This window comes from Carcharodon carcharias, chromosome 17 (genome assembly GCF_017639515.1).
Source record: "Carcharodon carcharias isolate sCarCar2 chromosome 17, sCarCar2.pri, whole genome shotgun sequence".
In the NCBI taxonomy this organism is placed as follows: domain Eukaryota; kingdom Metazoa; phylum Chordata; class Chondrichthyes; order Lamniformes; family Lamnidae; genus Carcharodon; species Carcharodon carcharias.
Genome location: NC_054483.1, coordinates 93,963,285 through 93,979,544, shown reverse-complemented (window position 1 = coordinate 93,979,544; position 16,260 = coordinate 93,963,285). Strand labels below are relative to the sequence as shown.

Here is a 16,260-nt window from a genome sequence, read left to right as displayed (position 1 = left end):
GATTAATCTTTAAGTTATGGAAAGAAATATGAAATTTAGAAACCTATTTTTGTGCCAAATTTTGCTCTCAGGTATTACCCTGTAATCTATGAATAGGGTGGATAGGAAGGAGATGTATCCTAAATGCTAGGGTGGATTTTCATCTACATTTTTATGGTGTTGGGCAACACCAATTAAAGAAACAGAAACAGAAAATGCTGGAAAATCTCAGCGGGCTGAATTATCCTCCCCCGTCGACGAGGGGGGGGGTGGGGGAAGAGTTGAAGGCTGGGCGTGTACAGGCGCGGTTCCGATTGGCTCCCCTTATCAGAGGAGTGCCGCCAATTTACCTGGGTGGACCAATTAAAGCCTGCCCAGCATGACGTCCACACGGAAGCGCTATGCGCTCCCTGTGCAGGCGGGGGTGGGGTTCCCAAAATTGAGAGTGTGCTCTTTTTCCACATACGCATGAAAGAGCGCACTCATCTCCCTGTGGCTAAGTGCAGCCTCAGGGACATCTGCTGTAAATGTAAAAAAGATAAAAATAGAAAAATAAAATTTCCCTAACATAACAATGTCATACGAGTTGGGACATTTCCATAATTTTTACAAAACTTTTATTAAAATTTTTCAAAGCCTACATGAAACCTCATCCCGCCCATGGATGAGGTTTCATGTTTTTTCTAGTTCCCGCTGGGGCTCCTGGCTTACTCGCCAAACTTAAGGTTGGATGGGCAGCTCATTTAATTACTTAATTGACCCTGTCAATGGCCTCAATTGGCCATTGACAGGTCGGCAGGTGCGCAGCTGATTTTGCTGCCTTCCTGAAAATTTAAATGGGGCGCGCGGTAAGGTCGGGAATTCCACCTGACGTCACCGCGTGTCATTTCACGCGTCGGGAGCGGACCCCGCCCCCGCTCACCAATGTGTAAAATCCTGCCCAGCAGGTGTGGCAGCACCTGTGGAGAGACAAACAGAATTATGATAACTTCTTCAGTGAAAGAGAAAACAGCGCGAAGGCTTTGGGATCCCCTTTTCTAAGATTTGTTAAGCTTCGCTTCAGGATTAGGTCTTGTGTCTGTATTAGGCACAGGCTGAGTCTAAGGATTTTTTTGAGCGGAATTTTAAAGCATGTTCCTTTCGCCTGAAGAAATCTGGTGCATAAGCCTGTTCAGGGACCCTCATGGACCAAAGGTTCTGGGGGTGTCCTGGACAGGACAAAAGCTTTTCAGGTAGGTCAGAAATTTCCTTCAACATCAACTGCAGGGTCCTAAGAGTGACAGGTAAGGTTGCAGCTTCTGGCCTCTCAGGTCTGGTGCTGCACTCGTGTTTTCAGTCACCAGGGGGTAGGGCTGCACCATGAGTTCATCAATTCCTGCAAACTATCTGGGGTAGGAAATGCCCCTCAAATACACAGTACTGTATATCCAAGGAGGAAAAAAAGTGGACTGTCTCAGTCCGGAATGGCTAACTATGTATCATTTTCTAGGATTTGCTCAATTCAAATATGTGAACTTGCAAAGGTTACACTCTTGTTTAAAAAAGGGTGTAAGGGTAAACCCAGCGACTACAGGGCAGTCAGTTTAACTCAGTGGTGAAAAAGCTTTTAGTGATGATAATCTGAGAAAAACATTACAGTCACCTGAACAAAGTATGGGTTAATTAGGAAAAGCTAGCATGGATTTCTTAAAGGCAAATCGTGGTTAACTAACTTGTTTGTGTTTTTTGATAATGTAACAATAATTTACAAAAGGTGTTTGATAAAGTACCATACAATAAACTTGCCAGAAAAGTTGAAGGCCATGGAATAAAAGGGACAATGGCATAGCTAAGCTAGTAACTATATTAATGCTGAAACTAGTACTACTGAAAGTCAATTTTCTGATTCTAATTTCGGCACAGTGCTTCTATTGCATTAACTGACACTCCCATGTACTACTAATGATGCTGTTACACTGAAGACTGATTCATTTAGAACATTAGGCACCAAGTCAGTTAGAATTAAATTTATAGAAATAATTGTTGGCACAATATTAAACAAAGTAGTAATTATACTGCATTCCATGTAACACTCTTAAGAGTTTGTTTTTGCATTATGTATTATTGTTTATATTATCACAAAAGAATAATTTATTCATAAAATGATTATTAGTTGGTAGTTAAAGGCTTATGAGCCAGTTCAGTAACTATTATCTTCTAAATTGATAGCACAGCTTAGCCAGTTTCAGAATGCTAGAAGAACTCCAATATTGAATTATCGAAGAATGGTTACAGCACAGAAGCAGGCCACTCAGCCCATTATGTCTGTGCTGGCTCTCTGCAAGAGCAATTCATTGGTTCCACTCCCCTGCAACAACCTGGAGCCCCACAAATTTTTGAATCGTTCCTTCAAATCTCCTCTCAACCTTCTTTTCTTTAAGGATAACAGCCCCATCTTCTCCAATCTATTCCTGTAGCTAAAGTCACTCAACCCTGGAATCATTCTTATAATTTTTTTCTGCACCCTCTCGAAAACCATCACATCTTTCTTAATGTGTGGTGGCCAGAATTAGACACAAGAATTAGATACCAACTGAGGCTAAACTAGAGATTTATAAATGTTCATAATGATTTCCTTGCTTTTGTACTGTATACATCTATTTATAAAGCCCAATATCCCATCAGCCATTTTAACTACAGGGCACCTTCTCAACTTGCCCTGCCACCTTCAATGATTTATGTACAAATGTTTCCCAAGTCCCTCTGTTCCTTCACATGCTTTAGAATTGTGCCCTTTATTTTATATTATCTCTCCTTCCTACCAAGATATACCACTTCATACTTCTCTGCATTAATTTTCATCTACTATGTGTCTGCTCATACCACCAATTTGTCAGTGTCCTCTTGAAGTTGATCACTATCCTCCTCATAGTTCATGACAGTTCACTTCCAAGCTTTGCATCATCTGCAAATTTTGAAATTGCGCCCCGCACGTCCAAGTTTAGGTCATTAATATAGATCAAGCAAAGTAGTGGTCCTAGTACTGACTCCTGGAGAACACAACTGCAAACCTTCCTCCAGTCTGAAAAACAACTGTTCACCATTACTCCATTTGTCACTCAGCCAACTTCATATCTATACTGCCATTTCCCTTTTATCTTGTGGCCTTCAAACTTGCTGACAAGTTTATTATCTGGTCCTTTATCAGGTGCCTTTTTTAAGTTATTGTAACCTCATCAATCACATTACCCTTATCAATCCTCTCTGTTACTTCATTAAAAAACACAACCAAGTTAGTTAACCACGATTTGCCTTTAAGAAATCCATGCTAGATTTCCCTAATTAACCTGTACTAGTTCAGATGACTGTAATCTTTTTCTTGAGTTATCATCTCTAAAAGCTTTCCCACCACTGAGTTAAATGGATTGGCCTGTAGTTGCTGGGTTTACCTTTAGATCCTTTTTTGAACAAGGGTGTAACATTTGCCATTCTCCAGGGGGATTAGAAGATAATGCCCAGTGCCTCTGCAATTTCCACCCTGACTTCTCAACATCCTTGGATGCATCCCATCTGATCCTAGTGACTTATCAACTTTAAATACAGCCAGCCTTTTTAACACCTCCTCTTTATCAATTTTTAGCTCATCCACTAGCTCAACTACCACCTCTTTCACTATGACTTTGGCAGCATCTTCTTTCTTGGTAAAGTGTCTTAAAAGCTGATTGCTGTCACATATTACTTATGGGCATATTGAACTTTTCAGGGAAGACGTGTGTGCTTTTAAAGAAATACAAGCGAGGGCACTAAGCAAAAGATGGCTGATAATGTAAAGTGACCACTGTCTGGAAAACTCCCGTGTGGATTATACTGACAGAGCTGTCCTGAGGGAACATGGAATGTTGCACCTGAAAAGCTGTCATGGCCTTCTTCAAGCAGGAACACATGAAAGTGAGATAGGAAAGATGCAAAAGACTGAACTTTAATCTCCAGTGGTGCAGGGACAAAAGACTGATTGACACGTCTTAGCAGACATATAAAATTAATCTCCTGTTGATTCATATCTCAGAATGTGTAAAATGGTCAGAGATTAAAGAACATAATCTCTGGGCATAACATATATATTTTTTCCTTGCAGACATACACAGGGAAAAATGAGTTAAAAAGCCAACTGTAGAGCAGTATTAGTGTGCTACTATGCTGTGAGAGTGACAGCATGAGAAGACTAACTGGCCACCCCTGTAGTTGCAGTTGATGTCTCTCTTTCTCTGTTGCTGGAATCAAGTCAGCAGAAGCCACAATCAAAAAGGAAATAGGACAGCTTCTTCAGCTAACTTGCAGAAACATGTGTCTCCAAACCCTCTGCAAAACTACCAAAGTCAGCTATATTGGAATCACTCAGCTTAACGGCCACAACGTATTGCCATCGATGCCTCACGGACAAGCCAAAGACTGATTCGTATATCTTTTTTAAACTTTTATTGGGACTCTTGACTTCACATTTCTGATCTGTGTATATGTGTGTTGCATTTTTATTATTTTTCTCGGGTTTTTAGTAACTAATAAACTTACTCTTTCCATGACTCAAGAAAGTCTGGCTAAATTGGCTCCCTTTTAAAAAAAAGTACATTTGGACTGGGAAAAGGTATCCATCGGGAAAGGATCTCTTTTAAATTAACCTTGATGTAGCCAACCAAGGGGTTTGAATAAAGAAGGGGAGCCAGCTCATTCTTCCTCAACAAAATTGGGATCCCGTTTGGGAAGTTAACAAATTGGGAGACCTCACCTGGGGACTGGTCATAACAAATTTGATGTTCAGTGCCAGAATAGTTCCCACAGATGAAGTGAACGAATTAGAGTGGGAAAGTAAATTATTCCTTTGAAACCAATTTTAAAAAATAGCAAAAAAGGTTTTCTTGAATCTGCGCTACTAAAGTATAAAAATGTCCACATTTGATGCCGGTGTCTTTACAGACGGAAGGCATGTTCGTTACGAAAATTTAACAGTTCTGTCCCTCAAACAGTTAAAATAGCTAGTGAGACACTTAGGATTAGAATCTCGCCTGAAAGCCAGAAAACCCCAAATTCTAAAAGGGGCCGCCAACGGCCGACAGGTAGAAATTGAGGACGATGAAACCGATGTGGTAGCGGGTAGAGAGATTAAAATTGGAGCAGCAGAAATGAGAATTTCAGGGATGAGGAAAGGTAAGGGGAAGAGAGAAAGAGGAAAGGCAGGAAAGGGCACAGAGAGAAGAGAGAGAATTTCAGGACAGATAGAGGGAACGGGAATTTAAACTAAAACAGCTCGAGCTGAGGGGCAGGAATCCTACTGTGTCCTTTTGAAGGCACCACTAACTCAGACTTAAGGGCTGAGGAATTTGATGAGCAAACTGCATTGTCTAAGTTTGATGAAGCAGAGGTGGGTGCCGCCTTTATCCCTTTCGAGTTCTTAGCCTGGCAGCTAACATGCCAGTCCAACATTGGTCCCCATTACTGCAGAGTGAACTTACAGGGAAAGCTCACAAGGTTTACTCCCTCTTGCCTGAGGAAAGCGCTGCTGACTATGAGGCAGCAAAAAAGGCTATTTTAAGTGGACAATTAGTGCTGGCCGCGTACCGTCAGAAATTCTATACCCTCAGAAAATGGCCTGACCAGAAGTACCTGAAATTTGAAAGGCTTAAGCAACTTGTTTTTAACCAGTGGGTGTGGGCACTTAAAACAGAAGTTACTTACGTGAAATAATTCTCCTTGAGGAGTTTAAAAACTCCATACCCTTCCCAATAAGAACACACCTAGAGGGACATGGGTAACAGGGGCCAGTCAGGCAGCCATACTGACTGATGATTATGAGCTGACCCACAAGCTCTTGTCCCAGAAGAGACCCTCCCCTAGTTACCCTCAGCCAAATGGAAAGGATAGAGGTGAAGAGAGTGATAAAAAAAAACTGAGCATCCATGGGATAGAAGGAAATGCTGGGGGCCCTCCTTAGGACAGAAAGGGTGCTGCTGAGATGAAAAGTGAGGCCAAGAAGCCTGTGTGTTTTAACTGCCAAAAGATAGGGCACCTCTGGGCCAACAGCTGGAGGAAAAACCATCGGAATTCATCCGGGCACATACCCCACCCCTGTGCAGAGAATGGGAGTCAGAAGGCAAGGCAGACCAGGCTATGGCTCTGACTGTGGCTGCGAATCCCTGTACATGCACTCTTGAGAGTGCGGGTGCGGTTAAACAAATCCCTGAGAGTTACAAGGATTTTGTATCCAAGGGGAGGGTGGCCACATTTCCCCAGATTGAGGCAAGTAAGCCTGTAATAATATTGAGGGATACAGGGGCCAGCCAAACTCTACTGCTGGGAAAAGACATGACCTTCCCACCAGAGAGTGCAGTAAGTGCCAAGGTGCAGGTAAAGGGGATTGGAGGAGAGTACGTGCCCATCCCCTTATACCAGGTGCACCTAGAGGGTGACCTTGTGTCAGAACCAGTGATGGTGGGAGTTGTCCTCATTTTGCCTGTGAACGGGGTTGACCTGCTCCTCGGCAATGACCTGGCGGGTTCAAAGGTAATAGCATCCCCAGTGGTCTCAGAGAAGCCAGCTGAGGTCAGGGAGACAGAACAGCTGCAGGAGGAAGTGCTGGTATTTTCCCTGACTGTGTGGTAAGCTCCGTCAGTGGAGGCTGAAGTAGCTCTGCAGACAGAAGACCTTAAGGTCTGGTTACCTGAAACCTTTTTCGAGAGTCTAGAAGGCCCAGAGGAGGTAATAAACAGATCTTCCTTGGTAGTGGCCCAACGAGCTGATCCACTGTTAAAAGCACTCAGACTGTACACACTGAAACTGAGGCAAGAAGCAGTCCCTGAATGCTATCACATTAAAAATGAGGTACTATTGAGAAAATGGGGACCCCCTCACAGACCTGCAAATGAGGAGTGGACAGTGATCCACCAGGAAGTGGTGCCACTGAGGTACCATTACAGGGACGTAGTAAAGTTTTGCAAAACCTGCCACACCTGCCAGGTTGTGGGAAAACCCCAGCCTGCAATAAAACCTGCACCTATGATTTCCTTGCCGGCTTTTGTGGGGCCATTCAGCAAGGTGTTAGAGGACTTGCATGGGGTCCCTGCCCAAAACAAATGGGGGGCCACCAGTATATCCTGACCATCATGGACATGGCTACCCACTTCCCAGAGACTGTTCCAAAACACATCTGCCAAAACAGTGGTGAGGGAATTAATCCAATTCTTCCCCAGATGTGGTCTGCCCACTGAGATCCAGTCAGTTAGGGCTCAAATTTCATGTCGAAAATATTCCAGCAAGTCATGGGTAACCTGGGCGTGACTGAGCTGAAGTCTTCAGCGTATCACCCGCGGTTGCAGAGCGGTTCTAGTGCGAAAGGTACCGGCAGACCCTAAAAACAATGATCAGGGCATACAGCCACAAGAACTCCCATGACTGGGATAAAGGGTTAGGTTTTCTCCTGTTCATTACCAGGGCTCACCCAAAGAGTCCACCAGTTTTACTCCATTTGAATTTGTTTACGGGCATCAAGTGTGAGGGTCTCTGAAACTAATCAAGGAGAGGTTTTTAGAACAGAAGGAGGAAGTCTCCAAAACAAAAACAGAATTACCTGGAAAAACTCAGCAGGTCTGGCAGCATCGGCAGAGGTTCTGTGGAAGGGTCATGAGGATTTGAAACGTCAACTCTTTTCTTCTCTGCCGATGCTGCCAGACCTGCTGAGTTTTTCCAGGTAATTCTGTTTTTGTTGTGGAGGAAGTCTCCTTGTTAGACTAAGTAACAGTGTTCCAGGAGCGACCCAAGAGCCTGTGATGTGGCCAGAGAACACTTGAAAATATCCCAGACAGCTATGAAGAAACAGGCAGACAAACATGCCAGGGCCTGAACCTTTCTGCCAGGGAACTATTAGTATCCTACCAATACCAGGTGAACCCTTAAAAGTCTGGTTCAGTGGCCCGTACAAAGTAATGAGAAGCTCAAGGATGTAAATGATCTAATTGAGACCCCAGATTGGGGGAAAAATCAAAGGCTGTATCATGTCAAGACGATGAAGCAATATCACAGCCGAGAGGGGTACAAGTCGGTATCGGTCTGTCCCATTGCCACCAACCTAGAGGATGAAAGTAGCAGTGGAGATGAATTGGAGGAAGATGTGGGTGAGGCCCACATTAAACCCCCCACTACCTGGTTAACCAACACAGAGATACTAGTGAACTTAAGACTCCTTATTCAACCAACTGGGTGCAGAACAGCGAGCAGACTTGGCGAGGCTGCTCACTGCATTTAAAGGCTAATGCGGGGACAAGCCAGGCTGCACCACACTAGGCTCTACATGATGTGGATGTGGGCGAGGCCCCTCCAATAAGGCAACATCCCTATCGTCTAGGCCCAGAAAAGTTGGCCCAGGTTCAGGAGGAGATTAACTACATGCTGGAGCACCAACTAATTGAGCCTAGCAGCAGTACCTGGAGCTCCCAGTTCTGCTTGTGCCCCAGCCAGATGGCTCCACAAGGTGCTGCATTGACTACTGAAGAGTTAATGGAGTGACCAGAGCCAACTCCTACCCGATGCCTTGGCTGGAAGACTGCATAGATAGGGTAGGTAAAGCAGCCTACATTACAAAGATAGATTTACTCAAGGAGTACTTGACTGCCTGCGCGAAGGAAATCTCCACTTTTGTAACTCCAGGTGGGTTATACCATGTCGAGTCATGCCATTTGGATTCTGAAATGCCTCAGCTACCTTTCAAAGGCTGGTGAACCAGGTAGTGGCGGGCTTATCCAGTTGCGTCACGTACCTAGACAACAACCTAGTGTAGAGCGACACCTGGAAAACTCACTTAGAGCAACTGGAAGCCCTCTCCCAGAAATTACCGTCAGCTGACCCAGTGGTCAATCTGGCAAAGAGCAAGTTCGCTAAGACTCAGGTGACCTATCTAGGATAAGTAGTGGATCAAGGACAAGTACTGCCCAGTTGTGCAAAGGTACAAGCAGTCGCACAGTTCCCATTTCCACAATGAAATGCAAAATCATGAGGTTCTTGGGGATGTGTGGACAAGTTCATCCCAAACTTCAGCACAGTAACTACTCCGCTGACAGACTTACTACAGAAAAAATCAAAGGTAGCCTGGACTGAGAAACGCCAGGCAGCTTTCCAAAGTCTGAAAACCATTTTAATAGGTGAGCCTGTGCTTGCAGCATCAAACTTTAACCAAGCATCTAAAGTAGCCATCGATGTGAGTGACATTGGGGCGGGGGCTGTCCTCCTCCAGGAAGACGAATCAGGGATAGAGAGACCAATCGGGTACTTCTCCAAAAAAACTAAGCAAGCATCAGAATTGGTACTCCACAGTGGAGAAGGAAACCCTCGGTTTATTACTGGCTCTCAAACACTTTGAGATATATGTCCGAAATAGATTCAGAGAGACCAGTCTGTACTGATCACAACCCTTTAATCTTTGTGAAAAGGTTAAAGACACAGAATGTCAAGTTATTTATTTGGAGTTCATTTCTGCAACCATATCACATCGCTGGGAAATCAAATGTGATTGCAGACGCCCTGTCCAGAACTTAGAACTGAAGAGATGATATTGACCACGGTTTGGAGAATGAATGTGTGTTATATATTTTTCCTTTGTAATGAAATGAGAATGAATCTCATTTAATTTGTGGTAAAGGGGAAGTGTCATAAAAGCTGATCACAGCCATGAATTACTTACTTATACTGAACTTTTTAAGGAAGACAAGTGTGTTTTTAAAGAAATACAAGCAAGGACACTAAGCAAAAGATGGCTGATAACGTAAAGTGACCACTTTCTGGAAAATTCCTTTGTGAATTATACTGACACACCTGTCCTGAGAGAACTTGGAATGTCGCACCTAAAAAGGTGTCATGGCTTTCTTCAAGCAGAGACGCTTGAAAAGGAGATAGGAAAGATGCAAAAGACTGAACTTCATTCTCCTGTGGTGTAGAGACAAAAGACTGCTTACCATGTCTCAGCAGGCATCTAAAATCCATCTCCTGTTAATCCATATCTCAGAATGTGTAAAATAGTCAGAGATCAAAGAAAAGTGACTCTGGGTGTAAGACATGGTTTTTCCCTTACAGGAATAGACAGGGAAAAATGGGTTAAAAAGTGAGCTACAGAGCAGTGCTAGTGTGCTGTGAGAGTGACAGCACAAGGAGACCAACTAGTCACTCCTATAGTTGCAGTTTATATCTCTCTCTCTCTCTCTTGCTGGAGGCAAGTCAGCAGAAGCCACAATCAAAAAGGAAATAGGACAGCTTCTTCAGCTAACCAGCAGAACTAAGTGTCTCCAAACCTATTCTGGAACTGCCCAAGTCATGTCTATCAGAATCACCCAACTTAATGGCCACAATGCATTGCAATCTATTCCCCCCCACCAACCATGGACAAGCCAAAGACTGATTCGTATATCTTATAAAACTTTTATTTGGACTCTTAATTTCTCATTTCTGATCTGGGTATATGTGTGTTGCATTTTTATTATTTTTCTTAGTTTTTTAGTAACTAGTAAATTTACTCTTTCTTTGACTCAAAAAAGCCTGGTTAAATTGACTCCTTAAAAAAAAACATTTGGGCTGGGAAAAAATATCCACGGGGGAAGGGACTCCTCTTAAGTTAGTCCCTCTTAAGTCCCTCATGTTGTGACCAACCAAAAGGGTTTGAATAAAGAAGGGAAGTCAGCTCAATCCTCCTCAGCCAGGGAGCATAACAAAACTTGGGAAGTTAACAAATTGAGGGACCTTGCCTGGGACCAGTCATAACAAAAGGCAGGTGCAAAGTCCTGACTTAGTATGTCAGCCATGTCTTCAGCCTCTAATTGTAGATCCCCTTTTTAGTCTCTAATTGGCCCCATTCATCTCTTACTACCATTTTACTATTTAAATGCCTATATTGCTTTTTTCTGCCTCATCTTTCTCTTTCTCTCATTATTAAGGGAGCTCCGGTTTTGATTGCCCTGCCTTTCCCCCTCATGAAAATGTACTTTGACTGTACAGTTTTGCCTGCCAATCTTTGATTCTAATTTTTCTGGAACAGATCCATTCCCACCCCACTGAAATTGGCCCACCTCCAATTAAGTATTTCTCCTTGTTCCCTTCCATGACTAACCTAAACCTCATGATGCTATGATCACCGTTCCATCCCTGAATAACACTTGACCCACTTGTCTCACCTCGTTGCCCAGAACCAAATCCAGCAATGTCTCCTTCCACATTGAGCCAGAAATATACTGATCAAGTAAATTCTCCTGACTGCACTTCAAAAACCCTTCCTCCACCATGCCCTTTACATTATTACTTTCCCAGTGTATATTAGCCTCAATTATCACTATAGCTTTTGCACCTCTCTGTAATTTGCCTGCAAATTTGCTTCTCTATATTTTTCTCACTAGTTGGCGGCGGCCTGTAGAATACACCCAGCAGTGTAATGATATCTCTCGATGTCAGCTTTTAACTTTATATATTGAACTTATAGTTCTAAAAAACATATTTGTTTGCTATTTTTCTTACCATGACACTGTGCGCTTTCTGTGTTCAGCTCTGGGGCAGAGGCAGGTTGCCCTGTTAGAAAAGATAATGAAATGACATTTGACCTAAAGATGCATGGTTCACATGATAGAGGCTGCAGCATTGTGTCTTCTCCCAGAAAGAGATGAATACCTTCTCCAAAGCATTACTCTTCCTTTATGTCGTGGCTAAATTAAATGCAAAGGGTGCATGTTAGTCCAAGCTGCTCCAAAGGCAGAGACGTAGGACCCAATATATTTTTAAAACTTTTTTTAAGCTGCAGGAAACTTTTCAATCACTCTCGGATTGAAGGACAGCACGGACTCAAAGGTTGGTCCAAACTTTAAAAAAAAAATTCTGGCCATTTCCCAGGTAGGATGAAGATAATCTAAGCCCAACGTTCTTGACCTGCTGCAGCAAAACTTTACACTTGTTTTGGCGAGAATCTCTGGTAGAGGACCTGGGATCCCATTTCCAATTTTCAAATAGTCCTGAAGCTGGAATACCAGCTTTGTAATTTGAACCATATTTCATAATTTATAATTGTCTCCTGGTAAGAAAATACTTGAATACCTGGGCCATGAAGATGTCCTGCTTTGGGACTCGTGGACAAGCCTGATGGTTTGGCTGCTCTATTCACCACAGGAGCTGATAAAACATGAACAATTTTATGAGTAGCAATGTAGTTGAGGTTGAAATGTTTTTATATTCATTGGAAAGTTTTCTACTGAAATGTTCAATAATTCTTCTGCATGCATTAGTAGATTTTACAAATTTGCACTCCCAGCACAGTGCTTCTTGCTCCAGGAACACAGATTGCGAATTTGGGGATGGTTATGGGTGAGAGCCTGATGGTCCATTTATTTTCATGGACCAGAAATAAGCACTGAATTTTGTGTCCCTCTCAATTTATCCTTCCATCAAAGAAAGTGATAGAACCTGGATAAAGAAAGGGGTCTGGAGTTTCTCCTCAGTTGCACTGGTTTTATTGATGCAATTTTCCTGAAAAACGAGTTTTTGCATCAATCAAGTTTCCAAATCTTTTGCGCTAGTTTAAAAAAACATGGTGCTCAAAGCTGGCCCTGCCTGTAAAACTGGTCATGCCCCCAGAATGAATGAAAGACCATTAAAAGTTTTCACTAATCCAGTTTGTATTCAGGCCTTTGAGGAGCCTGTAAATATGAAGTTTTTTTGTGGGGGGGCGGTGGGGGATGCACAAGGACACTAACAGGCACGTTTTAAAAGCATTTAAGCTCCTTTTAATTTGCTAAGAAACTCACTACTGTACACCAGTGTAGTAAATAAATTTGTTCTGCACTGTTTCTTAAAAGTCATTTTCAGGTCTTTGAAATTGGATTACTTTCAGGCCTTAGACTGGACAATCATTTTCAGTTACATTAGTAAAATTGCACCAAGTCAACATTCCTATGCATATTAAGGAATATTTTTAAAGCAACCTTTTTTTAAAAAAAAATATGTTCTAAAACTTTGCCCAATTGCACTGGTTCATGGCAAATTTTGTGTTCAGCAATAAGCAAATATGTTTGAGCTGAAACTTGAGAATAAAAAAACATTTCTCAAAACTGGCACAGTTTGCAATCTGATTACCGATTGCACCCAAAGTAGAAACTCTACCCCAGGATCTTTCGTATGCTCACCATATCCCAAATCATTTTACATCCAATTTAAACTACAGTTACTGTTGTTATGTAGGCCAACATGGTAGCAAAGTCTGAGAAGCAGCAATGATTTAATGAGGAAATAATCTGTTTTTGTGATGCTGATTGAGGGAAAAACATTGTCCAGGACACCAGGACAAATTCCCTGCCCTTCTTTGATTAATAGTGCCATGGGATCTCTCTTGCTTACCTTGGTTTAATGTCTCTTCTGAAAGTTGGCACCTCTACACTACAGTGCACGGCACTGCACTACAGTGTCATGTTATGTGCTCAAGTTTTGGGAATTAGGTTTAAATCCACAAATTTCTAAATCAGAAGCAAGATTTATAGCACTGAGCCAAATTACAAATTGGACTGCAAATTCATAAAACCTATCTGTTTCGTATTCATCATTTTGGATTGAAAAAGGCCCCCAAATCCAGGCTTGTGTTATGTAAAATGTATCATAGTTTTCAATCAACAATCTTTAATTTTAGTCATTACTCATTATTAAAAATGAATTATTACTTTGAAAGAAAATCATTAACATAAAATTTGAACAGTAAAATTTTTTAAGTGTCTTACACAAATTCATATTTCATAGGAACATAAGAATTTCTGGATGAGCCAATTAAGGCCAAGATCCATCGAGTTTGCCTTCTAACATCCTGTTAGTTGTACAATGGTAATTTTGGCGATTAATCTCCATCAATTAATCTACAACAGATTCAGATATGTGGTGAGGAAACCACAATAGTGGACAGCATTTGGGAACCATAGATGCAAAGTCACCTGTTCCTCTCAAGCAGGATACACTTACCACATGTCATGTCTCAAATTACTCATATACTTTATTGTAAAATATTATTTTCTGAAAGAAATCTATTTAATTTGAATTTAAATGAATCAATACTAACTGCTTCCACCATCTCTCGAAGGAGCCTGTTTCATTGATTGTCCAATCATTCGCTAAAATCTAATTTCTGCAGACTGGAGCTCGCTACAACAAAAAGTGGTTTAGGCAAATAGTTTAAGAAATTAGATCAGTACATGAGAGATAAGGGAATAGAAAGATAAGCTGAAAGGCTGAGATGAAGCAGATGGAATGGAAGGAGAAATGTGTGGAGTATAGACACCAGCACAGAATAGCCAGGCTGAATGGCCTGTTTCTGCACTGTATATTCTTTGTAATTTTTTAGTTTAACCAGCCTTTCAACCACAGGCTATTTCTTCTGGTTTTACTGCTCTGGACAATGTGAAACAACCTATCACCATCTACATTATCTCATCTCTTTAGAATACTAAAATATCTACCCTATACCTCTCAACCTTTATTTATTCTTTCACAGGTTGTGGGCATCGCTGGTTAGGCCAGCGATTATTGCCCATTCTTAATTGCCTTTGAGATGGTGGTGGTGAGCCACCTTCTTGAATTGCTGTAGTCCATATGTTGCAGGAATACTCACAATGCTGTTAAGGAGGGAGTTCCAGGATTTTGACCCAGCAACAGTGAAGGAACGGAGATATAGTTTCAAGTCAGGACGGTATCTGGCTTGGAGGGGACCTTACAAGTGGTGGTGTTCCCATGCATCTGCTGCCCTTGTCCTTTTAGGTGGCAGAGGTCACATGTTTGGAAGGTGCTGTTGAAGGAGCCTTGGTGAGTTGCTGCAGTGCATATTGTAAATGGCACACACTGCTGCCACTCTGCATTGGTGGTGGAGGGAACGGATGTTGAAGGTAGTGGATGGGGTGCCAATCAAGCAGGCTGCTTTGTTCTGGATGGTGTTGAGCTTCTTGAGTATTGTTGGAGGTATTGTTATCCAGGTAAATGGAGAGTATTCCATCACACACCTGAATTGTGCTTTGTAGATGGTGGACAGGTTTCAGGGGGTCAGAAGGTGAGTTACTCTCCGCAGAATTCCTAGCCTCTGACCTGCTCTTGTAGCCACAGTATTTATATGGCTGGTCCAGTTCAGTTTCTGGACAATGGTAACTCCCAGGATGTTGATAGTGGCAGATTCAGCAATGGTAATGGCATTGAATGTCAAGGGGGAGATGGTTAGATTTTCTCTTGTTGGAGATGTAGTCATTGCCTGGCACTTGTACGGTGCGAATGTTACTTCTGTGTGAGAATTTGTCAAATTTGCCTAATTGCTGCTCATAATCTAATTCCTTCAATAATTATGGTTGTTTTCTTCTATACCCTTCCAGTAGTTAACTTATCCTTTCGTAGTGTGGTATGTAATGTTCTAGGTGTGGTCGCATTACATATTTAAAAGTGGCAGGATTAACTCACTGTTTAGGCTTAATATTGATTTTTCAGTACATCCTAGCCTCCTTTGTTTTATCAGAGATTGGACCATCACACATCAAGTGTGCTACAGCTATCCAAGCCAACAGCTTGGTTGATTTTAATGTTCCTGTGCAGGAAGTAGGGGAAGCAAAATGAAGCATTGCAAATGTCCAAGAAGCATGAAGGCGCAGGCTTAGTTGCCAAACTTGGGCCTTGTGGCTCACAGGAGGCTGACAGACCTGAGGATTAGTGGCTCCATTAACCTATTCTGAGGCCTGCTGTTTGGCTTATTTCTGAGATCTCCACCAAATCCTCCATTCAAGAGTAGGGACCTTAGCACAAGGTTTTTGGGGCACCCTTTACATTAAGCACATTAAATGGACATTGTAGCGGAGAGCACAGGCTGGAAGATTGAATTGTTTCATTAGCCTCATTAGCCAAGCATTGCTGAATAGGGGAGTCCACAAGTTCCCAAGTAACATAAAGAGATCAGAGATCTAATAGCATCCACAGTTTTTGTCCCTTTTTCTTTACTGTTGAAATTTTCCTCCAATTTTTCTAATCTCCAATTGTACTTAAAATTTTTGAATTTGTACTTGGTTACCTTACCCTATGCTCAGTGCCCAGGAGCTCCCTCACTTCATATTTTCATTACTTTAGACACCCGGTCATGTCTCCATTCCATTATATGTATGCTAAACGGGGAATTTATTCCACTTTATGAGGTAACAACCATTTATCATTAGTTTTGGGTGGCAAAATCATTCCAGAATTGATATCATATTTTACAATTATATCTTTGTCAGATAACAA

At 42.1% G+C, this 16,260-nt stretch overlaps 1 protein-coding gene across 6 annotated transcripts in view; it reads right to left on the bottom strand.

Annotated features, from left to right (window-relative positions):
- blnk (B cell linker) overlaps positions 1 to 16,260 on the bottom strand; it is a 241,080-nt gene that overhangs the window by 40,138 nt on the left and 184,682 nt on the right. For all 6 annotated transcript variants that reach the window (XM_041210356.1, XM_041210354.1, XM_041210355.1 and 3 more), the window contains 2 exons: positions 12,070 to 12,144; positions 11,500 to 11,550 (listed from right to left, as the gene is read on the bottom strand). In XM_041210356.1, the coding sequence (XP_041066290.1) occupies positions 11,500 to 11,550; positions 12,070 to 12,144 (126 nt within the window). The remainder of the gene's footprint in view (positions 1 to 11,499; positions 11,551 to 12,069; positions 12,145 to 16,260) is intronic.